We start from the raw sequence: 24,642 nt of genomic DNA on the forward strand, positions 1-24,642 counted from the left end.
CTCCGCCCCTCCCCTCTCCTCCCTCGGCCCCACCCCCATCTCCCTCGGGCCCCACCCCTCCTCTCACCTACCTGGGCTCCTTGCCCTCCTGCCCGGTCCGTGGGATGGAGAGCCCAGCAGGCCTGTCCCCCCGCCCCTCCCTGGGGCTGCACCGCGGCCATGCCCGAGTGGGCCTCTAAAGCTGCGTCGTCTCCTCCCTGCTTCGGACCCCGGGGTTCAAGGGCAGTGATGCCGCAGTGTTAGCTCCTGGGACCCTGGGACAGAGCCGCGCAACCTTTCCTCAGTCTGGAGGCCAGAATCCGGTCCAGGGGCAGCAGGGCCACGCCCCCTGCGCCAGCGCCAGGCCAGGGTCCATCCTTCGCTGCAGGGAAGCTTGGGGCCTCCCGGATCTCGGCCTGACTCCCCAAGGCTGCTTTGTGTCCCTCCCCTTCTCTCCTGAGGACATGTGCCCTAATCCGGGATGGTCTCCCCTCCAGATCCCTGATTCAATCACGTCTGCAGAGATCCTATTCCAGATAAGGTCCAGGCCCAGGTGCTGGGCGTTAGGACGTGGACAGGCTCTTCCGGGCCCACCCAGCCCTCGACACTGCCCTGTCCCTGTAGGGCACGGCTTTGCAAATAGTCCTGCACCAAACCTTCCTGTAGTCGCTCTGCTTGGGGCCTTCTGCTTCTTGTTGCTGTCCCCTTGGATCATTTCAGAGCAAGTCGCCTTGGTCCTTCTGTGACCTCTGGGTGCCGCAGAAGGGACAGCAGCATCTCTCCTGCCGGTGTGGCTTATGGCCCAGAAGTGCTGGCCCGGCTTGTCTTGTTGTCGTTTTTAGTAAGTTCTATGCCCGATGTGGGGCTTGAACTCAAGACCCTGAGATCGAGTCACATGCTCTGCAGACTGAGCTGGCCGGGCCCCAAGGCCTGTTTCATTTTGATGACTGAAGTTGTCTCCAAAGTAACGGAGGTCCCACAGCCCAGTGTGGGCTGCAGGGCGGGTCTCGCCAGCTCAGCCTTCCCTGACCGTGCCTGAGAGCTGCCCTCTTGCCTCGTTCAGCCGCACAGTGGCTGCGCGTCCCCCTGTGTAGAGGATCTGCGGGGAGGGGGCATTCAGGAAAAGGAGGAAATCCTGGTCAGTTGCAATCGTAGGTGATCGCTGTTTCCGAAAGGCCGAGGGCCCCCAGGTGCTCCTGTAGGTTCTCGGTGCCCTTGGGAGGTCAGCTTAGGGAGGGAGGGGGGACCATGAGAGTCAGGTCAGATGCTCCCTCTCCAGGCAGTGGAGTTTGGGGCAGCCACCAGGCTCTGGGTACCTGGGGAGCAGGTCTGTGCGCCCAGCTCTGTAACAAGCTCTCCTCTCTGCAGACACTTGAGACCGCCGGCTACGTGAAGAGTGTGCTAGTAAGTAACTCCCACATTCACCCCAGTGTGCCAGCACACTTGTCCCTGGAACCCCTCCTGCTGGTGGCTCCTTCTAGTCCAGACAGGGCAGCTGTGCCAACATAGGCTACCTGCCCAAAGGCTTTGCCCATTTGTTAGGGTCAGATAGATGCCCCATGTGACCATCGGGGAGGCCCACAGGAGCCAGCACCCAGCTTTGCCCATTCGTCAGGGACGGCTGGCGTCCCTGGGGTGCTCAACCCCACCACGGGTTGCCTCCCTGCCGCTGGGATCCAGCAGTCCAAGCGTGGCCGGCACATGGTCAGGGGCATGGAAACGCAGTTCAGCTCCCTGGGGAGACACGGGTGTTTGGTCTCCTCCCGTGTCTGCAGGGTCTGTCTCCACCGTGTGGGGGGGGGGGGCATTTCCCCAGACATCTGCTCAGTGAGCGCAGAGCAGGGCTGGGCTTGGGCCCTTGTGGGTTCCTGTTTTTGTGTGTGTTCTGCTCAGAGCCCGCCCCCCGGCCACACACCGTGAAGGAGGCTGGAGCACTGAGCAGGGTGTGGTCACGGCCCCCCGCGTGGGCCAAGCGGGAGCCCCACGCCGTCTGCCCCTCCAGCTCTGTGGCCACGCAGACAGCAGCCCACCTAGAAACTGCCCTCCCGGTCCATTCCAGTGACCACACGGGAACGCGAAGGGAGTTGGTCACCCCTCAGAAAACCTTTTCCGCTGGTTTCTGCAGGAGCGCGATAAGCTTTTGAGATATCGGAAGCAAAGAAAGAAAATGGCCAAACTCCCCAAGGTAAAGGAGACGATGCTGACCCGTGTGTGCACAGAATGTGTGTTTTTAAAGCCGCTTAAAACTAGGGAGTTTCTCTCTGGAGGTGAACATAAAATATTTACTATTTCTAAAAATTGTTACTGTACCATAACCAACATGAACCTCAAATCAATACTCTTGTTTATAATTCTAAATTTAAAAATCCTACATTGTTGCTTTTAAATTTCCCAGATAGCCCACGATTCATGACCACAGGAGGGAGGGGTTCGCCCCGGCTCTGGCCTTCCCCTGCAGGCCTGGGAGTTAGAATCCTCAGGTGGCTGCGGGGCACCCAGGCCTGTCTCGCCACCGCCACCGCGTGGTCCCCTGTCACCACTGCAGGCTGCGGTGCCCTGTCTGCGGCTCCCATGGGGCCCCCTCCCAGGCAGACCTGCGCCCCTAGAGAGTCTGAAGCCCAATGCTTTTCCATACATGTGTGTTTTTTATTAAAGGAGATTCTGGAGGTATTCCCAGAGAACGTTAACTTGTGCTCTGCTTTATGCAACATGAGTGTGTTTTCTTGGGCTTTTGAACGCTCAAGGGTGTTCCACGCGCAGCCTGGGAGAGAACTCCTCAGGCCCAGACGCTGGCCCATTTGGCCCCCAGAGTGTTGGGGGCCCTCTCTCCTCAGGATTGTCGCAGATTTGTAGATTGTAGAGATTTCCTGGGGGCCTGGGAGCCAGCGGGAGGAGGCCCGCCCGCCCTCTCCACCTGGGCCCCCGCTGTCCCGTCGCTTCCACGAGGCAGGACTGGGGAGGGGCCGGGCAATGTACCTAGAGGTACAGGCCAGGAGCCACCCAGATGGGCTCAGCAGCCCAGGACGGGATGTTGGTTGACAAAGGTGTGGACCGTTGGCCACGCGGCGAGGAGTGACCATCATGAGCTGGACCGTGAAGGGGTCTGGTGGGATTTCGGCACAAGAAGGACCCAGGAGGCTCCTGTGACTGTCGGGCCAGGAGTTCAGGAAAGTGTCAGGGACACAGCAGGAGGGACTTGGATAAAGAGAGTGGATGGTGGACATGGGGTGAGGCGGGGACATGGGTCCGTGTCTGGACTAACCCAGTTCCTTTGGGCCAGAAGCCGGTTGTGGTGGAGACCTTCTTTGGGTATGATGAAGAGGCTTCCCTGGAGTCCGACGGCTCCTCCATCTCCTACCAGACAGACAGGACGGACCAGACCCCCTGTACGCCCGACGATGACCTGGAGGAGGTAGCCTCCCACGGGGGGTTCTGGACAGGATGGAGCGGGGTCTGGAGGCCAGGGGGGTCAGGGTCGGGGGTCTGGATACTGGGGTTTTGCTGTGGGGCCTGCCCCCTGGGGCGGTGGGCTCCATGGCCCTCCCAGGCTGTGCCCCCTGCCCCCGCGGCCTGTGATTCTGCGCGGTGAGAAGTGCCTCCCGCTGCCACCGTCGCTTCGCGGGCCCCGGCCGGGTTTCAGCTCGCCGCTGGGCTCCTGCCCTTCCACACGTGGGGACAGACGGCCCCCTGCCCCTCGGAGGGCTGCCCCGGGCTCTGGAGCACCCAGTATGGGGAGGCTGGCACCAAGGCCAAGGGCCAAGCCTAGAGGTACACAGAACAGATAGTGCAGAATAGTGTCATCTTGAATAGACACACAGCCAGTCTGTCCTGCCCGCCAGTCCTTCTTCCAGAAGGAACGGCCCTCAGGTGCAGGCAGCCAGCTGAGCCCGGCGTGTGGGAAGAAGCTTGGTTTGTTCTCAGTGGCCTGGCCCCGGTGGCTGAAGGACAAGGAGTGGCCCTGAGAGGCCCCAGGGGACATTAAGACCCCAGGTAGTGCCTCCCCGGGCAGATCAGGGCAGGTGACCCCATGGCCGTGGACCCGCTTAGACACCTCAGACATCATCGTACAGCTACTGCCAGCAGCCTTGGGGATAAGGAGCACAGGGGAGCTGCGGCCGGGTGAGGGCTCCTGGGCCTGGTCCTCTCAGACACGGCCAGCCTCCACAGCAGACCTAGGCCTTGTTCTCAGAGCAACAGCTACGGGGCCCCAGGGACCCTTAAAGGCAGCAGCGATCTCCTGGCGTCTCCCTGGGGCAGCAGGTGCCCTTGTAGCCAGAAGGAGGCATCTGGGAATCCGCGCAGGAAGGTGGGGGTGGGGAGGAGATGCATCCCCAGGGCCAGGTCTCACCGGACACGTTAGGGGGGCCAGGTGGGGTCCCCGCCGAGCCCCTGGCCTGCCTGCTGGCCCCTGAGGCTCACCCTGGCCTCAGTGTAGCCAGCTGGGCCTTTCCCCCGGGGGGCTCCGGGCTCACCTCCCCGGGGGGGCTCCGGGCTCACCTCCCCGGGCCCCCGGCAACGCTGCGTCTCTGTGCACCTGCGCAGGGCGTGGCCAAGGAGGAGCCGGAGCTGCGGTTCCGGCAGCTGACCATGGAGTACCAGGCTCTGCAGCGGGCCTACGCCTTGCTGCAGGAGCAGGTCGGAGGGACGCTGGACGCAGAGCGAGAAGTTAAGGTCTAACTGACTTCTACTCCACCACGTTCCGGCTCCCGCTGGGCTCCTCCCCGCTTGACCCCCCGCCGTGGCAGGGACCCCTGTGGCGCTTCACCTTCCGGGCTGATTCCTCTCTCCCTCGGCTCTTGCTGGGCCTGTTGGAGCTCCCGAGGCGACTGGGAACCCGTGTTTGCGCGGCAGCACTGGGTCGGCCCGGCGGTGGGTGGGGCCTCCCCCCGGAGCGGTCCCCGGCATAGGTGCGAGTGATGGTCCCCGGAGAGCCACGTGTGTCCCCTCTGCGGACCATGGAGGGCAAGGGGAGGTCTGCTTCCTTGTGAACCTGCCCACGGCGCTCTTGGGGGGGCTCTCCCAGAGCGGAGGCTCAGAGGTGGGGAAGGGCCAGCGTTTCTGCTCGGTTCCTGAAATCTGCTGCGGTCCTTCACTCGCCCCGTCCACCTGAGCTCGGCTGCTATGCTCACCTTGCCCCTGGGCCTCCCCAGCCAGGCCCTGCTGGGAGCAGGTACGTGTCCCCCGCCTGCCCCTGCTTCCCTGAGCCCTGGGCCAGGCGCTCATGCCCGTCCACCGAAGGCAGGAACACGGGGCTGACAGGTGCCCTCGCCGGCCACCAGGGCAGGCCGTGGCAGGGGGCTGTGACCTCTCTTCCCCTGAACCCCCACCCCACGCTCCCTGACATGTAGCCTGCCATGCCAGGGCTCTGAGGGGATGCCCTGCGTAAGAAGGTCGGCTGCACTCTGTACCGGAAGGGCTCTCCTGCCCAGCTGCCCTGGAGCCGGGGGGCCATCTCTGACCCCAGCCACACAGGGCACGGCGCCAGTCAGCTGGTTCTGAGACTCCAGCTGGCCGGCTGGGCGTGGACTCTTGGAAGCAGGGCACAGTGTCAGTGGGGTCCCCTTCCGTCTCCTCGCTGCCTGGAGTCACTGGACCTACTCCCTGTGAGCAAACAGATCTCCCTCCAACTTTCCTTGTGTCACGACGGCCCTAATAGGGAGGCCAGAGGAGGGGAAGGAGAACCAGGGTCCGCTAACGTCTCCGAAGGGGAACCCAGGGCCAGGCCAGGGGATACTCGGCCCTCCTCCGCTCGAGGGACCCCTGACCCAGTGCCCAGCTGGCCCAGATGCTCTCATCCGCCCAGAGGTGTTTCCAGGGAACAGGAGCACCCACTGGAATGAAGGGCCCTGTGGCCCAGACCTCACGAGAGCAAATTAAGTCCGGGGGGAGTGGTGGCCCGGACAGCCTGGGCCCTTGCCTGCCCCTGGGCAGTGGAGGGTGGGCTTCTGCGGGAGGCGGGCAGGAGGGAGTCAGGTGCACGCGGCACCGGCAGAGGGCGCCCGTGCGGGAGGGAATGGGCCGAGCGCTGAGCTGTGTGTGTGTCCTTCCGGTGGGCCAGAGCCCAGGATGCAGCCCAGTGGCCGGTGCCCCACAGGCCTCCACGGCCCTCCTCTGCCCTTTCGTCCTGCCTACAGAGATGTCCCTGACAGTCCCTCGGAATGAGTCTGTAGGGCGTCCCCATAACCCGAGAGAGTCCGCTCGCCACAATCCTCCTGGTGCTTCCCTCCACCCCGAGCCTTCCCTGCAAATGCGTGGACGCCCCCTCTCCCTTAGCGGAGGGGAGAGCCCGCTGGAAGCCTCCAGCCCTGCGGGGCGTCCTGGCTGCGAGAGGAAGTTTGACGTATCCCTGCTCCCATCTTACAGACCCGTGAGCAGCTGCAAGCAGAGGTGCAGAGAGCCCAGGCTCGGATAGAAGACCTGGAGCAGGCCCTGGCCAAGCAGGGGCAGGTGAGGCTCAAGCGGGGCCGGACGCCCACCAACACGGAGGGCGCCCGAGGGACACGGGCAGTCCACGGGTGTATGGGGAAGCTGCACCCGCAGACAGGCACCCCACTAGGAAATGCAGACCCTGGAAGGAGCACAGATCAAAGGAAAGGCCCAGCGCGCCTTGACGAGGGGCCTGCGTAGGCCCCATCTCTCCCCCAACTCAGGGCCGGGGCTGCCCCTGGAGACCGCCGGTCACTCCCTCACCCGTACACCCATCGCCACCTCTGGGCTCTTCAAATCCTGGGGGAAGGTGTCTGTTGCCTGCCACCACAAGCCTCTGTCCCGCTGGACGGCGCAGCCCCTGGTGGACCCAGGAGGAGGCTGGAGGATGACCGCGTTGGGCCGGGAGGGTCTGCGTGGGAAAGCACCTGGGGCACCAGCAAGCCGGCGCAGCCCACGGTGGCCCTCGGTGCGTTCACCACTGGGAGACGGCGAGAGGGACGGGAGGGTGACCCGAGCAACATGGGGTCGTGCTGCCCACACCCCCCTGAGCACGCACGGCCCCAGATTCCGCGCTGGGCACCTGTAAGCTGTTTACCCAAACCACGCAGGCTGGCTTGCCCCGGGGCCCCATGCGCTTGGGCTGCAGGAACCGTGCTCAGAGGCGGGGCTGAGCACAGACTTCACGGACCCTGCCTGGACCTCATGAGGTTGGTGCCTGAGCCCCACGGCGGCCATCCGTGCAGGACAGCAGTGGCAGGGTAGCCGGGGCACGAGCAGGAAGACAGTGTGGCCGCCTTTCAGTGGCCGCCAGCCCTCCGACTTCCCAGATGACTTTGCCGAAGAACCTGGAAAGAAGGGGCGCGTGTGGGGCAGCGGGCCTTCCTCCTGACCCCTCGCCGAGGAGGCTGCTGTGGAAGCATCCCAGCTGACCTGACCTTGTGGCTGCCTCGGGCGCGGGGCGGGGCGTCTACACACGTCTCTCACCAGAGCACAGAAGCCGGCCTCCGTTCGTGCATCTGAGCACGAACAGACGGGACATGCCCTGAGGGTCCCAGGCTCCTGCTGGTTCCGTGTCAAGGTCCTCGGACCCCGGACACCCACGTGGCTCCACGTGCCCCTGGTGCCTGGCGTGGGTGGGTGTGGGCTGGGAGGGCTGGCCGTGAGGCGGTGCGGGGTCCCACGGAAGCAGGGCTGCCTCCGTCTGCTCTCGTCCGGGCCCCTCCTGGGGAGATCGCAGGCTTTCGTTCACGGCACGACAGGAGCCACAGGAGCGGCGGCCAGAAGCCCGCTGCAGAGGCTGGGGTTGCCTCCTCCGTTCTGCTGAACCGTGGTTTAAATGTGGGCTTTGCGCTGAGTCTGCGGCATTAATTTCTCCAATTTAATTCCATTCTCAAGGACATGAAGTGGGTTGAAGAGAAGCAGGCCCTGTACCGAAGGAACCAAGAACTTGTGGAGAAGGTGCGCTCCGCGTCCTGAGAAAGCAGCCCCCACACCCTGTGCTCCCGGGAACTCTCTTCCGGACAGAGGTCCTCGGAGGGGCCACAGAGACGGCCCACCCGCTGCTGTGTCTGGCCTCACCTGAGCTCTCCAGGCCGCGGCCCTGGCCGTGGGCTCTCCTGGCTTCCGGTTAACAGGAGGCCCTAAAACGCCGTCGGCCCTGCACCCCACCCCTAGCTGGGGCTCTGTGGGCTGGAGGATTTTACGTGATGGGCCAGAAAACACGGGGCCCACTGGTCTGCTCCTGCTAGCAGCCTGGACTCTTGCCCAGAGCTGCCTCACTTGCCCTTCTCTGGGCCGGTGAGACGCCCGTTCTGCACACAACCCCCTCATTCAGCCCGACCCAGGAGGGGGGGTGCTTCTCAGAGGACACCTGCACAGCTTGGGACGGTCCCCAGTGGGTGGCGCCCCAGAGCTGCTGGCACTGGACGGTCAGACCAAGGTGGGAGCCAGGCTCTGGTTCAGAGGCAGAAAGGCCGCCGGGGCCGCCGTCCTGCCGCACGCTGTCCTTCCCCACCAGCCACGGGCCTCGTCCTGGGCCAAGCACGGTCAGCCACAGCCCTTCTAGAGAAGAGCCAGGCCTGCATGTCCTCACAGGCCCGAGGGGTGCCACTGTGTCTGTGCTCCGTGCAGACCGGCAGCTCCCAGCCAAGCCCTGAGCCACAGCCCAGTCCCACTGGGGGCTGTTAGGTCTGGATCGTGCATAATGCCCACGTGCTTCCTGTGGACCGTCCACAGGTTCCTAAATCACGGCAGCTGTGTCTGTGGTGCTCTCATGCACACATGCACACTTGTGTAATGTTCACGGGCACACTCGTGGGTGCACAAACACATGCACACTTGAATGCTCCCCTGTACGTATACCACGTCCATACATGCTTCCATGTGCACAAAATACATAAATGCTTGTGTACACGCCTGACCCCACACGTGTCTGCACACACGTCCGTGTACACACATGACCCTCACACGCATCTCACATTCGTGTGCACGCATGCTGCTCACATGCACACTTAAGCGCTTCTGTGCACACATAGGTACTCATGTGCATGTGCAAACACTGTGCACACTTGTAGTGCTCCGTGCACACTTTAAACCTGTGCCTTTCTCTGGCTACCACGTGCACGGGGTCACATTCCGGTGGGCGCTGCCTGCGGCCTTGGCTGTGCGTGAGCCCGCATGCTGTGGAGGGAACCTGCCCCCGACGGCACCTGGACGGATGCCGGGCCCTGACCCATGTCCAGTACCCCTGAGCATCCCAGCAGGGCATTCAGCTCCCCAAATTCAGTTCAGGGGGCATGGGCCAAGCCATCTGGCCCAGTGGACGCCCTTGTGGTGTGCCCTTCCCTGCCCTCACGAGGCCATGTGCCCGGGACACCTCAGCGGTGCACCCTCGGTGGGCCCTTCTCTTCCCCTGTCTCTGCTCAGATGCCTGGACTGGGCTCAGGGCCGTCCCGGGGCCATCTACGGCTCCTCGCCCCTGTACTGCTCCCTGTGCCCGCCTGCCCTGATGAGCCAACTCTGGCTGGAGCGAGGGCCCTGGGCGCCCGGGAGGCTCGGCTGTCCCCACGGATGGCCGGAAGCTGTCAGGAAGCGGGAGGGGCCCTCGCATGATCTCAGTGTCTCATCCACCTTTTATTTTACAGATTAAACAAATGGAAATAGAAGAGGGTCGGTTAAAGCACGAGGTTCAGGATGCGAGGGACCAAAACGAGCTACTGGAGTTCCGGATCCTGGAACTTGAGGTGCGCCGTGGGCGTGGGCACCGGGTGCGTGGGGCAGAGCCACTGTGACGGAGGGAGGCGCTCGGCCTTCCTGACCTGGGCCCTCGCTCGCAACCCCAAGGGGGTGGGCGAAAAGGAGGCGCCTCTCTGAACAAGGGCCACGGAAGACCCCCCAGAATGAGCGACACGTGAGTGTCAGCTTCCAGACCCGTTGGGCTGCACGACGATGGCTGTGCCCACAGGGGAGGCCACCCCCGACCATGGTGGCAGCTAGTGGACGCTTGCTCCCTGCTCATTTAAGCGGCCAAGTGAGGGCAGCTGGGGGCCACGTGGTGACCAGGTGTCCTTCTGGCTGTCCTGGGCCCCTGTCCTCCTCTGTGATCTTGGCCTCCTGCCGAGGAGGAAGCGGGGGCCCGGCTCCCTCAGGGAAGCGTCCAGCCACACGTATGAGGACGGCCGTGGAGCCGCCGTCACCTTCCACTGCCACTCCTGGCCGGGAGGGCGTCTCTGAAGCCAGAGGGCAGCTGGGGGGTATGGTCCACCGGTGAGGCCGTGACCGGGGCTGGCATCTGCCCTGCTGGCTGCCCTCGTGACTCTGGGGCTGCCTCCTCAGTCCCAGCCACCTTCAGGACCCCCGGGGACGAGGAGGTCATGAACATTGTGGTAGGAGGGTGTGTGTGCGTGTGTGTGCACACATGACCACCCCTTGGCCTCCGGGGCTCCTGCGTGTGGCCTTGGGTCGGGGGCAGCCCTGCCAGCCACTGTCCTCCGAGCAACCAACCAGTTGCTCCGGTCAGCCCGCGGAGGAGGACATGACCCCCTGAGCCTCCTGACAGCCCAAGGATGCGCGGCGGACCAGCAGGTCAGCAGCAGGGGTAGGGATGGAGGAGCCGGGCCTGCCAGGCTGGGGGCCCCGCTGCCGCCAGTGTCTGCGCAGGGGCCCTCTCTGTCCCTGGGCTTGTTTCCCAAATGACCCCCCGCATTCGCTGGCCTCGGCACCTCCGCCCTGTCCCTGGGTGGCCCCCAGCCCAGCCCCCACGCCCAGCCGCCTGCTCTCTGTCCTAGGAGAGGGAGCGGAAGTCCCCAGCCATCAACTTCCACCACACCCCCTTCACAGAGGGGAAGAGCCCCCTCCAAGCCTACTGCGAAGCTGAAGGCGTGACGGTAAAGCCCGCCCCCCCCCCCCCCCCCCCCGGGTGCCCCAGCCCCCCCCCCCAGCCCCACAAGCCCCTCCGCTCCCAGCCCCCCGCCGCGGGCACTCACCTCCTGGTGTCTCTCTCTGCCTCTAGGACATCCTGGTCTCGGAGCTGATGAAGCAGCTGGACATCCTGGGGGATAACGCCGTAAGTGTATGTCGCTCTCCTGACTTGTGCATGCCTCCTTGTGCCAGGCCCCACCCCGTCAGCCCCCCAGCATCCAGGGACCCCCGTGAGTCCCGCTGCCGGTCTGCCACGGCTGCCCCGCCTGCCTGCACCCGAGGCCACAACTGCTTGGGGCAGCCCCTGGCATCTGGGAGGAATCCTGCCCCATTCTCATGGTCCTGCACCCGGCTGGGTGGTGACTCACCCAGAAGCACGGGGTTCAGGGCCTCTGCTCGGCCAGGATGGGGAGCCCTCTGCTGCGCACACCCGGGTCCGCCGGCCATCATGCTCCTGGCCATATGTTCTCAGTTTCTGGAATGCTGGTCGGTCTCTAAGCCTTTCCACACCTTGCTGGGGGTGGGGGCGGGGTTGGGGGCGGGGGTCCTTCCAGTGCCTGAGATATCCCAGGCTCTTAGCGGTTCCCACGTCCTTGGTTTTGGGGGAAGGGCAGAGACCATAAATGATCTGCAAATCTCATTTAGGGCACCGTTGCAATTTCTTCAGCAAACTCTCAAAGAACGCTGATGACTGTGTGACTGTGCTGCTCCCCTGCATCCGCCCCCTCCTCCCTCCCCTTTCCCCTCCAACGTCTTCCGTCCGTCCGTCCATCCGTCCATCCATCCGTCCGTCCGTCCCTCCATCCATCCGTCCATCCTTCCGTCCATCCCTCCATCCGTCTGTCCGTCCATCCGTCCCTCCGTCCGTCCGTCCATCTCCCATCCCTCCATCCGTCATCCATCCGTCCATCCATCCGTCCGTCCGTCCGTCCATCTCCCATCCCTCCATCCGTCATCCGTCCGTCCGTCCATCTCCCATCCGTCCATCTCCCATCCGTCCGTCCGTCCGTCCTTCCGTCCGTCCGTCCATCCATCCGTCCGTCCGTCCGTCCATCCGTCCCTCCATCCGTCCATCCGTCCCTCCGTCCGTCCGTCCGTCCATCTCCCATCCCTCCATCCGTCCGTCCCTCCGTCCGTCCGTCCGTCCATCCGTCACCCCCACCCACACTCTGTCCCCCCCCACCTTCCCACCCGCCTTCCGTCTGCCCTTTGTCCGTCATCTTGTACTTGAGGCTTTGCCCAATGAGCAGCTCAGCTGTGCTAGAAGCAGCCCCGCTGCACCACCCAGAACTCCTTTTTCTCCAAGGTGTACTAACAAGCAGAGGCTACAGCTAGTCCTAAGACCTGGGGCTCCCCCTCCTGCTCACTGCTTCTAAGACAGCCAGGCACTGAGTCGAATCCGTGTACTTCGTGAAGCAGAAGGAGGAAGAGAAGAGAAGCCACACATGCACACACGCAGCCTCACTCGCTCACTCGCACCACAGCCCAGGGGCTCGCACGTCGTCTTGGGACTGGTTCTTCCCAGCCGCTGCGACATGTGCAGGGCCCTGTGTTGACAGGGGCACTTCTCTCCTGGCCCACACTTTCCGGAGGGTGGGCAGGGCTCCGCGGGTGCTATCTGCCCCTCCCCCAGACCCCCTGCTCCCTCTGGGCTGTAGGCTGTAGAGGCATCAGCCAATAGCCAGGACGGGGTCCTGCCCGGAGTTTTCAGGCCCCGTCGCAGGGACCATACTGGTTAACCTTTTGATTCACAGCTGGAGAAACTGAGGCCCAAGAGGACACCTGCCCAGGGTCCTAGAGCGGATGTGGGAAGAGCCTCGCTCTGTCCAGTTCAGTTCAGGGCCCTTCCCCAGCCCTGTAGCTCCCTACTCAAGAGCTCCAATGGGCTCTGGTGGAGCCATCAAGGGGCCTCAGAGCACAGAGACAGAGGCTCTCGGGGACTGGAGGACATACCTTCAGGTTTTACGCTCAGGGGACCCTGGGGAAAGCTTGGCACTTCCTACTGATGGGCCTGGAGGGTGTCCCTATCTCTTCAGTGGTCACAGGCGGCATATGAGTGTGCTTCGCATGCACCCCATGCCTGGGGACTGTGCCCCGTGGAGCCCGAGCCCGGAAGTTCATTCCTGGAGCTTGCAGCGGCCGAGCTCCTGAGGCAGCAGCACAGAGACCCCGTGCCCTGCTGCCCTCACAGCCAGTTCTGTGACTGCCATGCACAGCCCGCCCCAGAGCCCCAGAGCAGCCCGCAGCCTCCAAACTGGCTCCGGGGGTGCCACAACCCCAGACCTCGTGTGCTCAGGAGGCAGGGTCCTTGGAGGTGAGCAGAGGCTGGCGGGGCCCATCTTCCCTGGCAGAGCACCCCTCCCCGCAGCTGTACCTGGGCTGCAGAGGGATGGGTCCCCGGGGAAAGGCAGAGCAGGTGGCATCTGCCCAGGCCGGGGCCTCGGGACATCATCACCTCCTGGCCCCCGAGCCAAGTGCAGCCATGTTCTAGTAGGTTCTCCCTGAGGCCACTTGCTCAGCCCTGCCTGGTCCCTGTCTGCGTTGGGGAGGGAGCGCACTGGCCCCTGACGGCTCCCCCAGAAGCAGGCAGTGTGAGGAGGGCCTGGCCAGCCCAGCTCTGGGCTGAGTGTGGGTGCACTGTGCCCCAAAGGCAGAGCCTTGGCTGACTGCTATAGGGCTAGGGGACAGTGAGAGACCCCTGCCCTTGAGGGCCAAAGTTCACAGCCCAGATGGAGGGCTTTGTGAGCAGACAGGTTCGGGGCCCTAGGGTAGTGTCCCCAGCTCTGTGATCCAGCAGACTCTGCCTCCTCTGGTCTCTGATTCTCATGCTCCCCCCCCCACCCCAAGTTGGGCCCTGCGGCAGGGACAGCCTGGCTGCCACCCAGCTACTGACGCAGGTGGCGGTCAGGGTCTGCGGGAGTGAAGGACTTGTAGCCTCCAAGGATGCCCATTGGTCCCAAGGCCAGACTCAGCCAGAGACCACCCAGGTGGGCCCCTGGAAGAGGTGTGAACACACCATGCAGGGAAGAGACAGAGACCCCAGGGATGGAGCCATCACTGCACACTCCTAAGCAGGTTTTAGCCATTAACACAGCCTGCATATGTGGAGAACCGGCTTTCAACCAATGTGTGGACTAGGGACAGTGGGTGTGTGTACATCGCCCCTGCCCTGCACCCCCCTCGCCTTCAGCGGGCCACCTACAGGTCTTGGTCACCAGTCCTGGGGTGACAGGTGGGGGCAGAACAGAGAGAGCGCGTCAAGAGTCAAGTCAGGGTCAACGGGGTAGAGAGTAAAGGGCCTTCAGGACCCCAGGAGGCCATTTCACTCCGAGTGACCTAACCTGTGGCCCCAACCCCTGCGCCTCTCCATCAGGTTCACTTCATGCCCCCCCCACGCACCCTCCCTGCCGGGCACCCCAGAGCACCCCCTGCCAGGCACCCCCACACACCCCTCACCAGTACCCCATGCACCCCCCCAGGGCCCCCTGCCCTCAGTATTTCAGCCTACTGCCTCGGCAAGCCCCCTCCGCCCCGCCGACTGTCCCTGTGTCTGCTTTGGTGCAGAATCTGACCAATGAGGAGCAAGTGGTCGTCATACAAGCTAGGACCGTCCTGACCTTGGCTGAAAAGGTAACAGCACCTGTGTGGCCGCTCTTGGGACAGGGCCGGGGCAGCTGGGTGAGGGAGCAGTCCCTGGAGGAGGCACTCCTGGGCTGTGGGCGGGCGGTGGGGAGTTAATGAATCCTGTTGGCCTTGGGAGGTCGCGCACATGCAGGGGTCAGACCCACCACCCTCTCTGCGGGTAACAGTTCAGTCCGACTTTGTCTCAAGGCGCACTCTGCTTCAGTTTCTCCCTCTAAAGGTCAGGCAGTGGAGTGGGTCTGTATACCACTGGCTTTCTGTTCACCCCACCAGAGCCCTCCCCGGGGGCTGCTTAGCCGACCTGGGCTCCTTACCTGCAGCTGGTTCCTGGCCGCCAACCCCCCCAGCCAGAGCCTGCCTGGGAGGCCTGCTGTCAGCAACTAGTCCTGGGCCCCCAGCGGGAAGGGGAGAGGGAGTCCCGGCAAGCAGGGGTGCAGGGCATGGGATTGAGGGAAGACCTCTGCTGGCTGAGTGCTCTGTCCCCTGTCCCCACCGAACCCCTGCTCACACCCCTTCTCTCCCTGGGGAGTGAGGGACAGACCTCCTGGACAGCACGTGGGGGGTGTCTGGAGGCTGGGCACCTGGAGCTTGCCACGCCAACCCAGCCCCCACTCCCAGGCTGTCTGTCGCACCTGGGGGACGGTGGGATGGCTTTGGTGCCTGCATGGCCACCCGCAAGGTCACCATCTCCTGCTCTTCCGGTTTGTGTCCAGTGGCTCCAGCAGATTGAGGAGACGGAGTCGGCCCTGCACCAGAAGATGGTTGACCTAGAGAGTGAGAAGGTCGGTGGGCGTCTTGCCTCGTGTGTGCAGCACGGCGACAGCAGGTGGGTGCCCGGGGCTAAGACGCAGGCCCCCTTGTGTTTCAGGAGCTGTTCAGCAAACAGAAGGGCTACCTGGACGAGGAGCTGGACTACAGGAAGCAGAGCTTGGACCAGGCTCACAAGGTGAGGGAGGCGCGCCCGCCGCTGCGGGGGGCGCGGGCTGCAGAGTCCGGGCAGGAGCGGGGGAAGTGCTCCGGCTGGCTGCCGTCTCTCGGGGCCTGGGTCCATGGGACCGCCGTGGTGTCCGCCTCTGTGCTCCTCCCTGGTTGCTGAGGCCCAGGGAGGCCTGACTGCTCTGGCAGCAAACACTTCGCCCCGTGGATGTGGAGCTCACAGGGATCTTTAAAACGAGTCGAGAAATAGGATTCATGGACACATAACGTGTTTATAAATTAATCGAACATGGTTGACTGTTCGTAAAAAGCGTTCTCTGGGGCCTCCTGTGTGTGTCCCTGCCACTCCGAGGAGCGTACCTTGTGCCTGTCTGCACGCCTGCCTGGCCCGTGGGAAACACTCGCTGATACACTCGTCCCGACTGGGGGTGAGCCCGGAGATCTGGGAGTCCCCGGGGACACACCTGTGCCCTGGGACGCAGTCCTCACTGACACAGGTTTGACAATGAGAAGTCCCATTAGCGCTTCAGGCTGCCTTTGTTTCAAGAGGGTGAACTGAGACCTGGCACCACATCCTTGCTGCTCTGATTAGTCTGGCCAAGGGGCATCACGGGGGGCTTCCTGGACGAGGGACACCCACACTTCTTCCCAGCGGTCAGTTACACCCCGCGTGCGTGCGGCCTCCCAGACGTGCTTCCCGGCCCACCTTGTGTCCCTCTAGATGGCCAGTCCTTGAGGTCAGGGCACGTTTGGCACCACCTCAGGGGAAGCTTCCAGGGGCCCTCGTGAGGCGAAGGGTCTGGAATAGACTGTGCGGGGAGAGGGACGCTGGAGGCCAAGGACGTCCCCTGTGGTAAGTAGAGGTACGAGTGCCCGCCTTCGGGGGTGTTAGCAGAGTGAGGTCACTGTGTGGAGAGCGCGCGGGTCACCAGCAAGTCCTGCCCAGCCGGGAAGCTGACGGTGTGATGTCTCCATTAGCCCCATCCGTCCCATGCGGGTGCCGGTGCTGGTGCTGGCAGCCCACTCACCAGCCAGTGGCAGCGGGACACCTGCGGGACACCTGCGGGACACCTGCGGGACACCTGCGGGCACGGCCGCAGAGAAGGTGGTGGAGGGCAGTGGCCTCAGAGAGCCGAGCGGGCACTGATGGACCTTCCCAGAAATACGGGCCATGTCCCTGCTTCCAGTCCGCGGTGCTGGGTGGGAAGGATACCAGGGAGCAGCCGGACGCCCGTCCCCACCGCTGCCCGCTGTGCTCCAGTCCTGAGACCCAGACACAGGCACGGAGGGACAGCTCAGCCCTGGGCCCTGGGCGTTCCTCAGGGCCCAGCTCAGGAATATGTGCATCGGTGCCGGAAAGACAGGCCAGTGTGGGGGGCATCCGAGTGGGCTGTATGTCTCACATGTGCACACACAGACACACATGCACACACACACGCACGTGTACATACACACACGCACACCCACACACGCATGTGCACCCCAGAGAGTGGGGTGCCCTCGGGGGGCTGCAGGGCTGCAGACACATGCCCAGGCTTCACCTCCTCCCTGCTCTGAGGACACAGGCTGTGGCAGAGGTTGTGAACGGGAAGTGAAGGTCCCCACACATGGGGCCACGCTCAGGGAGTGCTGGCCCTCGGGTGGCGCTCTGCTAGGGGGAAGGCCGCTGTCCCTCTCTCGTTTCCAGCTTTGTGCGCAGCCTGTGGGGTGCCCGCGCTCGGCACCCCCACCGGCACGATATTTGCTTGTAAATGCCGGAGCATCTCCCAACCGCTGAGCTCTTCTGCCGTCCAGAGGGGCCGGCCTGGGCTGCGAGCTGGTGGGGCCGCTGCGGACAGTTTACTTTGCAGCTGTCAAGACCAATAAAATGTGAGGCCGCAAGGGTTTTTTTCATTCCCTGAAATGCCCACGAAACCTGAAAGCACTTTTCATAATGATTTTGCCTGAAGAAAACACCCTTCGCTTCTGAAGAAGTCACATTTTTTATGAGAGGTCGGGTTTCTGTAGTGTAGGAATTTGGTTTTTCCAAAGATTGTTCAGGAAAATCTCCAGGGGAAAAGGCTTTAAAAGTGTTCCGGATCCGACTGGTAAACCCCTAGGAATTTATACCAAGGTGAGCATTTAGTCCGCTGAGCTGCAGCACACGGATCCTTCTGCACTGGTTCATGGTGGTTTCTTTTTGAGAGGGCAGGGGGGTGAGGCCCACGCCCCGCGCAGTTCTCTCCTTGTCCCCGGGGCCCCCTAGCGGCCGCTCTCCGGCCCAGGCACCCGCGGCCCCTGCTCGGCCTCCCTCATCAGCCTCGGCTTCAGCCCGGGCCTGGGAGCCCCAGGGTCCGGCCCCCACTCAGCCGGCCAGCGGCCAGCTTCTCTGCTTCCCTCGCGTGTTCTCGCGGCAGAGGATCTGTAGGACTACGGGTCCTTCCCCGGAGGCCTGCAGTGGGCGCTGTGGCCCCTCGCTGTGGGGAAGCACATGTTCGGGGACCAGCAGCATGGGGCATGACGGCCTCTCTGCATCTGAGCCCTCAGGGGCAGGGTGAGGCCTGGACTCCAGAGCCCCCTGCAGGGTCTGGACCTCAGCTGTCCCCAGCAGGACCCCATGCACATTGTCCAAGCCCACTTGTCTCCCGACCTGGGGCCGATAAGAACAGTTGCCTCAGGGAAGGGGTGGGCACTGGACAGCTCTGCAGGGCTGGGGTCCTTTCCCAGGCTGCGCAGGGCACCCCAGGCCCGGGGTACAAGTTCTCGGCATTCGGAGAGTGGAGGTGGTAACTTGGGCGCACAGGGCCCTGCGGCCAGCGAAGATGAGACCGCGTCCAAGGCAGTGAGGAGCAGCCGAGAGGAAGGGCCACGCTCCCAGAGCCCAGAGGCTGGTCTCAAATGCAGTGTGGCAGGACGCGCTCCCTGTGAGGCCACAGGGGAGGGTCTTTCATGCCTCCTCCGGCTCCCGGGGGCTCCAGGTGTGCCCCAGCCTTTGTCTCTCCACGTGGCTTCTCCCCCATGTCTTTTGTGACCACGTCCAAGTCCCCTCTCCTTATAAGGACACGAGCCATGGGATCATTGGATGCCGCTCCCCATCCAGCATGATTCCGCCCTAGTGTGAAGACAGCAGCAGACACCCTAGTTCTAAATATTGAGGCCACATTCATGAGATCCAGGGGTCAGGACCTGAATATATCTTCTTGGGGACATGACTGACCCACCATATGTGACATGGAGGACCGCAGAGTGGCCGGCCTCCCCTGGGGAGAGGCTAGAAGTCAAGGCCCTCCCGCACGTCTGTCCTTACATCCGACAGACCCCTGTGAGCACTGCCGTTCTTCCTTCTGTGGGGCTCGTAAACCCCGGGTTTGAGGACGGCCGTGAGCAGGGGGAGACGCCTTCCCTCTGCTGCCATTCCTCCGGGCCCCTTGGGGCCGTCCCCCTACTCTGTTTTCGAATATCTGCTTACCCGCTTTCCAGATATCAGTGTGAGCTAAGGCTCTACCTCCAAAGTTTCCTTGCACACGTCAAAGCCCGTGTAGAAGTGAATGCGCTCATGGTGACGACTCCTGGGCTGGGTGTCCACTCCGCAGGTCGTGTAAGCCGGCCGAGGCGGAAACAGCCCCCGCTGTGGGGTGGTGTGGAGGCGCTGGCACCCCCAGGAGTCACCCCCAGGAGTCACCCCCAGGAGTCACCCCCAGGAATCACGGGGCTCCCTTTGGCCAGCCGGCCAGACTGACGTGCGCCCTCCCACCCCAGCACATCCTGGAGTTGGAAGCCATGCTGTACGACGCCCTGCAGCAGGAGGCCGGGGCCAAGGTGGCCGAGATCCTGTCGGAGGAGGAGCGTGAGAAGCTCAAGGCGGCCGTGGAGCAGTGGAAGCGGCAGGTGATGAGCGAGCTGCGGGAGCGCGATGCCCAGATCCTGCGGGAGCGCATGGAGCTGCTGCAGCTGGCCCAGCAGGTGCGCGGGGGCGGGGGCCGGGGGCGGGGCCGGGGCGGGGCCGCGGGCGGGGCTCCGGAGGGGCCGCGGGCGGGGCTCCGGAGGGGCTGGGAGCTCCGTGGGCGGGGTCCCAAGGCCACGCCCCCGGGCCAGCCCCCGGCTCCAGTGGCCACGCCCTCCCAGGACAGGCCCTTGAGCCACTCTGCCCGCCCTGGCAGACCAGCCTCTGGCTGGCATGTCCCCTCTCTTGGGACCTCTGGCTGCGAGGTTTCTAAAGTGCCTCCTCCTTTGACACTAAGGGCATGACTAAAGCGTGGTCTGGGAACCGCATTGTGGACGGGAGCTGACCGTGACCTTCTTTTGACCTTGGGCACTTGAGGACTTCAGGCTAATCCAACTGGTCCTCTCTACCAGCAAGTGAGGGACCCTGGCGCACTGGACAGCCTCTGCTCCCCCGGGGGCACCCGTGGGGCCTGGAAAAGCCTCCGCAGATGTGTTCCGTGTTCAGGGCACCCCAGATACATGGCCCCACTTGCAAAGTCACATAAGCTAGTGACCCCGGCGTTACCGTGAATGTTAGGGTAGCGTCTGACCAGAGCATCAGCCTCCTGCCAGAACACTCGCCGCGAGATTCAGGTGGTCAGTGTGGGGACCGCACCTGGGGGCCCGTCCTTACCATCAGACAGGCTGCTTCCAGGGTCCAGGCATCCAGGTCCAGTGAGGACGCATGAATGTGCATCTCGTGAGCCTGGTCTACCAACGGAAATACTAGGGGCGTGACCTTCGCAAGGGGGTCCCTCCTGGGATGGCTTCCTGACCTGTGGTGGCTTCATGCTGCCGGTGACATCTGGGAAGGGTGTGAATTGATTTCTGGGGTGTCCAGCATATGGTTTCTCATCTGAAGTTGTGGGGGTTGGAGGAGCAGAGCAGCTGACTGCGGAAAGCTATGTTCGTCAGGGAAACCGAGGTGAGCCACGCCGCTGCCCTGCTCCGCCACGGCTGCCGGTGGTGTGGGATCTCGGACAACGGACGGTGCGGGCTGGCCGCGGCGCTGCGGCTCGTCCGCCGTGTAAACGGATGACAAATACTCTGATGAGTGAAGGCTTTCCTCCTTTACCACTGCAGAGAATTAAAGAGTTAGAAGAAAGAATAGAAGGTCAGAAGCGGCAAATAAAGGAGCTGGAGGAAAAGGTACCGTGCATGCGGGTTCGGGGTCTGTTTTGTGCGCGGGGAGGGGTGCCGGTTCGCGTGCTCCCAGCCTTGGGGTGATGGTGAGCAGGAAGCCGAGCTGCCTTGCAGGGGCTGCATCTCTCCCAGACTCAGTTTCCCCAGCTGCAGCAGTGGGAACTGGGGCCCGCGACCTAGGGTCCTTTTAGGGCTGGAGGTCGTGCCGACCTGTGGGATTCCCCCACATTCATCAAGCAATTGGTCTAAAAGTCAAGTTCCTGAAATGCTGGCTTCTCTTCTTGAAAGCAGGTTGTCTGTCCAACACCGGTCTCTGGTTTCTGGCCCTTAATGCACCTGCTTTGGGGTTTAGGACACGCAGGGGCTGGCGTGCAGGGAGTTGGGGGCCTGGGACAGACCAGCTGGCTCTTTTCCCGGACCCCCAGCCCTGTCAGGCATGGAGTCGTGGGCGCTCTGTCTGCTCAGTCCAATTCCACCCTCCCCAAATCGAGGTGCCTGGAGTGTGCCTGGAGGGAACCCTGCCTCTTTCCATGGGGTTTGCTTCGTTTAGGGGCCGTTCTTTCGCTGTGACTTAGGGTTGTTTTCATATCTCCGTGGTCACACTGATGGTTGCTTAGAGTGCGTCTCACCAAATGACTGGCTCCGCACTGGGCACTGAGCAAAGTGGCCCATGGAGCGACTGCCCTACCTTGGCTCTTCTAGAAAGAGCAGGAGGCCACTGCTTGCACGGGCACTCCGTTAGCCGCGCGGCCCAAGGAGGAGGCCGCAGAGGCCCCGTGCCCACGGGGGAGAGTGGCCCCTTCCAGAGGCCACCCAGCACACCCCATCCACCCCTGCTGCCCAGGGACAACACCTGCCCCTTCCCTGGGCCCTTTACTGTCGTCTGCCTGGCGGTCGTCATGGTGACTGTGTAACCTCGTGGTGCCCATGAGTGCCCGTGAGTGCCGTGAGCAGTCCCCAGACTTGCGCAGGCTGGGAAACAGGGAGGTGTTCCTGCAAATAGGATTGGTGGCCCTGTGGACGCCAATGCGTGGGGAAGCCTCCACCAGGCCCAGAGGGGCAGGGCAACGTGCTCAGGGTCTCTCCCCGCACATAAACCTGTTTCCCTTTGCATCTTAACCTGAGAACGTTTGTGCGCATGATCCACTTGGATTTTAGACACCAGGTGTGAATTCCTGTAACGTGTCTGTGCCGCTGTCGGAGCTCCTCCCGCACCTGAGTTGGCGGTCCCCCGTCCCCAAACCCCGGGTGAGGCTTCCGGGTGGCATCTCTGCAGGCTGCTGGCTCTGCCGCTTACCATGGGACGGGGACGACGTCTTGTCTGGGTGCTGGGTTTGCCCGGCCCTCGGAATGTCTTCCCACAAGACGCCGTCCTCGTGTTCCGCCAGCAAGGGTCCTGAGCAGCAGCTCCGCAGAGGAGGCAGCACAGGCGGCTGGTGGGGGCGCGTGTGCGGGGCGCGGGGCGCACAGTCCTCACGCACCGGGACCCACGCACCAGGGCCGCTCCCGGGCCTGGCGGAGGTGCGTCTCGTTCTGTCTGTGATCGCGGCCTTTCTCGCCAGAGCTCCACAAACTCTTTTTCTCTCTTTCTCCCTCCATGTCTCTGCCCCCCACCCCCGCCCCTTTTCAGTTTCTATTTTTGTTCTTATTTTTCTCCTTAGCTTTCATTCTGTGGTCATAGCGCGCCTGGCCCCGACACGGTGAGTACCTCATCAGCTGGCGCCACCGGCGAGGGTCCCGTCCACTCCCCAGGGGCCCGTGGGGCCCCCGCACTCCAGCTGCCCAAGTGCTATTGGAAGGCCCAGATGTGTCCAGAAGGCTGTTCCAAATCCAGGGCCAGGATTCGGGGTCGGTCGGGGGCACCTGCCTCTCTCGAGGGGGCAGGAGTGTGGAGGACCCTTCATGAGGCACCGAGCCCACGGCAGAGGCGTGCGCGCACTCGGCTTCCCTGCTTCTGTGGCCTCGGCGGAGGCAGTGCCGGAGAACACAGTCCTCTTGCCTTTCTTGTCCTTTTCCGCTGGTGCTGAGGACAAGCTGGGCTGACTCTGAAGAGCCCCCCAGAAATGCCCAGGCTTCCGCGACGCGCGGGTCTCATTCACAGACGTGAGACCAGCCGCCCGGTCGCCGTGTCATTACTGTGGCTTTAGACCAGGGCCACATGCTAGTCCTGACCCCTGCTTCCTTCCAACGTAAGAGGAGAGGACCAGCAGCGCTGGCCTCACCATCCCGCCCAGCCCATGGCCTGCCCTTCCAAGGATGTCTGAGGGGTTCCCTGAGGGGCAGCAGTGTACTCTCCTGTTCTCCGAGCCCACCCGTACCCCGTCCCTCCAGCCCTGTCCTCTCCAGAGAACCCTTCCCGACGTGTGTCCGGCATCTTGTGTCTTCCAGCCCCCAGAGGAGCCAGACCCCTTTCCTCCAGTGGGACCAGAGGCCAGCAGGTGCCTGGGCAGCAAAACAAGATGCTGCGTCCCATTCCTGAAGCCCCAAGAGGATCTGGTCTCTGGGGACCCCGTCCCGTTGAGGAAGAGGGAGAAAGGGGGGCTTTGAGCACCTCTGAGTGGGCACCGTCCACTCTGCTGAGCCAGACTCAGAACTTGTTTCTTGACTGGGCATCCTCTGGGAGCGGCCTGATCCTGGCTGTTGGACCCTGGGTCCCCCCTCGGGACACAGCCTCCTGATCCTGGTGACAAGGATGCACACGTTCCCTGCTGAGCAGGTGCTGAGAGCTGCTTCTGTGCAGGGCCGCCCACAAGCCGACACCACCCCCACCCCAACCCTGCTCCTCAATCGCTCACAAAGCTTGGACGAAGCCTTCAGGAAGAACACAGGCAGCCCAGAGAGGACCCAGGGAAGCCTGTGGCCACGGCGGTGACCTCCATCCAGGGAAGCCCAGGTGGGTCACAGGGCACGTTCCGAGGACAGCTTCCCCTGGTCCCGCAGGTGGCCTGTGAAGACCCGCGTGCTGGGTCCCGCGCACCTGCTGGCCGGCACGCCCCTGCCTGGTTTGAAGACGCTGTTGGCTCAGGAGCTGGTGTGACTCCTGCACACACCGTGCTGCCACCGGCTTCCAGCCCGCCCTGAGCCGCATGGAGGAACACGGGGCTGACCAGAAGGAGCATGACGGTGCGAGGTGGGATGAGCGAGCACCCCAGCCCACTGGAGAGGGGCCTGGGTTTCCTGGAAGGCCCCGGCACCTGGCGCACTGCCCCCCACGACCACCTGGTGGCGGAGGCGTGAGCTGCAGAGGAGCTGAAGGGGCCCGAGGGCCACGCCCACTTGAGGGCAACCACGCACCTGGAGTCCTGCGGACATGACAAGGGAGCCCGACGTCCAGGTGGGGAGCAGGTGAGTGCCCTGGTCTCAGAGACCCATTTTTTCTCTCCACTGTTTGGGGTCCTTGTCAGTCTGCTGGGACCTGCCCTGCAGCAGGAGCCCTGGGTGACTGTCCAGACCCACTTCTCACCACCACCCTGGACCAGAATCTGCTCCCTGATCGGGGGCGCCCCTCCGTGGGCTCCTTAGGGGCCCTCAAGGGCTGAACCTCCGTGGGCTCCTTGCCCAGATCCAGGACATCTCCCCCAGGCCTCTGAGCGTCCCTGAGCTTCCAGGTTCAAGGGTGGCCTCACCTCCCAGCAGGGAAGAACTGTCCCAATGAGCTCCAGCCCCTGTGGGGTCTGCTGGCCAGCCCTGCCCACCCCGAGCCCCCGAAACTCCAGGAAAGGGACGTCCCCTTCTCCTGAGCTGTGGCCCCCAGGCCCCTCCCCTTCAGGCACAGTCAGGAGTTTGGCCTCCCTCGGGGCTGGCAGGGTGCAGCGGCAGCAGCAGACACACCGCAGGGCTGCCCCCTCGTGGGTGTCAGAAACCCTTACCGGTGTGCAGGCCCGGAGGGAAGCACGCCTCCCCTCTGCCCAGCTGCCCGGGGTTCAGGGGGAGCATTCTCGAACAATCACCAAGGTAGGGACCAATGTCTGAGACGGGGCCCCAGTCTGGCCTGTCGCAGCAGCGGGGACAGGGGCTCCGACCGCCTGCCAGGCCGTGCGCGGGACCCTGGGGCCAGCTCTTCCTCTGACAGGCGGGGGCAGCCCCACGGCCGCGGCCGAGAGCAAGCACGTCCGTACATTGTAGCACGGG

At 63.7% G+C, this 24,642-nt stretch overlaps 1 protein-coding gene across 19 annotated transcripts in view; it reads left to right on the top strand.

Annotated features, from left to right (window-relative positions):
- The window catches only part of JAKMIP3 (Janus kinase and microtubule interacting protein 3), a 100,168-nt gene that overhangs the window by 64,434 nt on the left and 11,092 nt on the right, over positions 1 to 24,642 (top strand). For 7 of the 19 annotated variants that reach the window (XM_059398850.1, XM_059398847.1, XM_059398848.1 and 4 more), the window contains 16 exons: positions 1,348 to 1,383; positions 2,105 to 2,164; positions 3,263 to 3,391; positions 4,522 to 4,650; positions 6,343 to 6,426; positions 7,804 to 7,866; positions 9,552 to 9,650; positions 10,695 to 10,793; positions 10,919 to 10,978; positions 14,392 to 14,457; positions 15,183 to 15,251; positions 15,338 to 15,415; positions 19,144 to 19,347; positions 20,452 to 20,517; positions 22,173 to 22,211; positions 22,900 to 23,856. In XM_059398850.1, the coding sequence (XP_059254833.1) occupies positions 1,348 to 1,383; positions 2,105 to 2,164; positions 3,263 to 3,391; positions 4,522 to 4,650; positions 6,343 to 6,426; positions 7,804 to 7,866; positions 9,552 to 9,650; positions 10,695 to 10,793; positions 10,919 to 10,978; positions 14,392 to 14,457; positions 15,183 to 15,251; positions 15,338 to 15,415; positions 19,144 to 19,347; positions 20,452 to 20,517; positions 22,173 to 22,211; positions 22,900 to 23,058 (1,440 nt within the window). In that variant the 3' untranslated portion in view covers positions 23,059 to 23,856. Of the gene's footprint in view, positions 1 to 1,347; positions 1,384 to 2,104; positions 2,165 to 3,262; positions 3,392 to 4,521; positions 4,651 to 6,342; positions 6,427 to 7,803; positions 7,867 to 9,551; positions 9,651 to 10,694; positions 10,794 to 10,918; positions 10,979 to 14,391; positions 14,458 to 15,182; positions 15,252 to 15,337; positions 15,416 to 19,143; positions 19,348 to 20,451; positions 20,518 to 22,141; positions 22,212 to 22,899; positions 23,857 to 24,642 lie in introns of those variants that run through there. The other 12 variants (XM_059398858.1, XM_059398864.1, XM_059398865.1 and 9 more) reach the window with 8 other exon arrangements.

The sequence above is a fragment of the Mustela nigripes genome, chromosome 4 (genome assembly GCF_022355385.1).
Source record: "Mustela nigripes isolate SB6536 chromosome 4, MUSNIG.SB6536, whole genome shotgun sequence".
In the NCBI taxonomy this organism is placed as follows: domain Eukaryota; kingdom Metazoa; phylum Chordata; class Mammalia; order Carnivora; family Mustelidae; genus Mustela; species Mustela nigripes.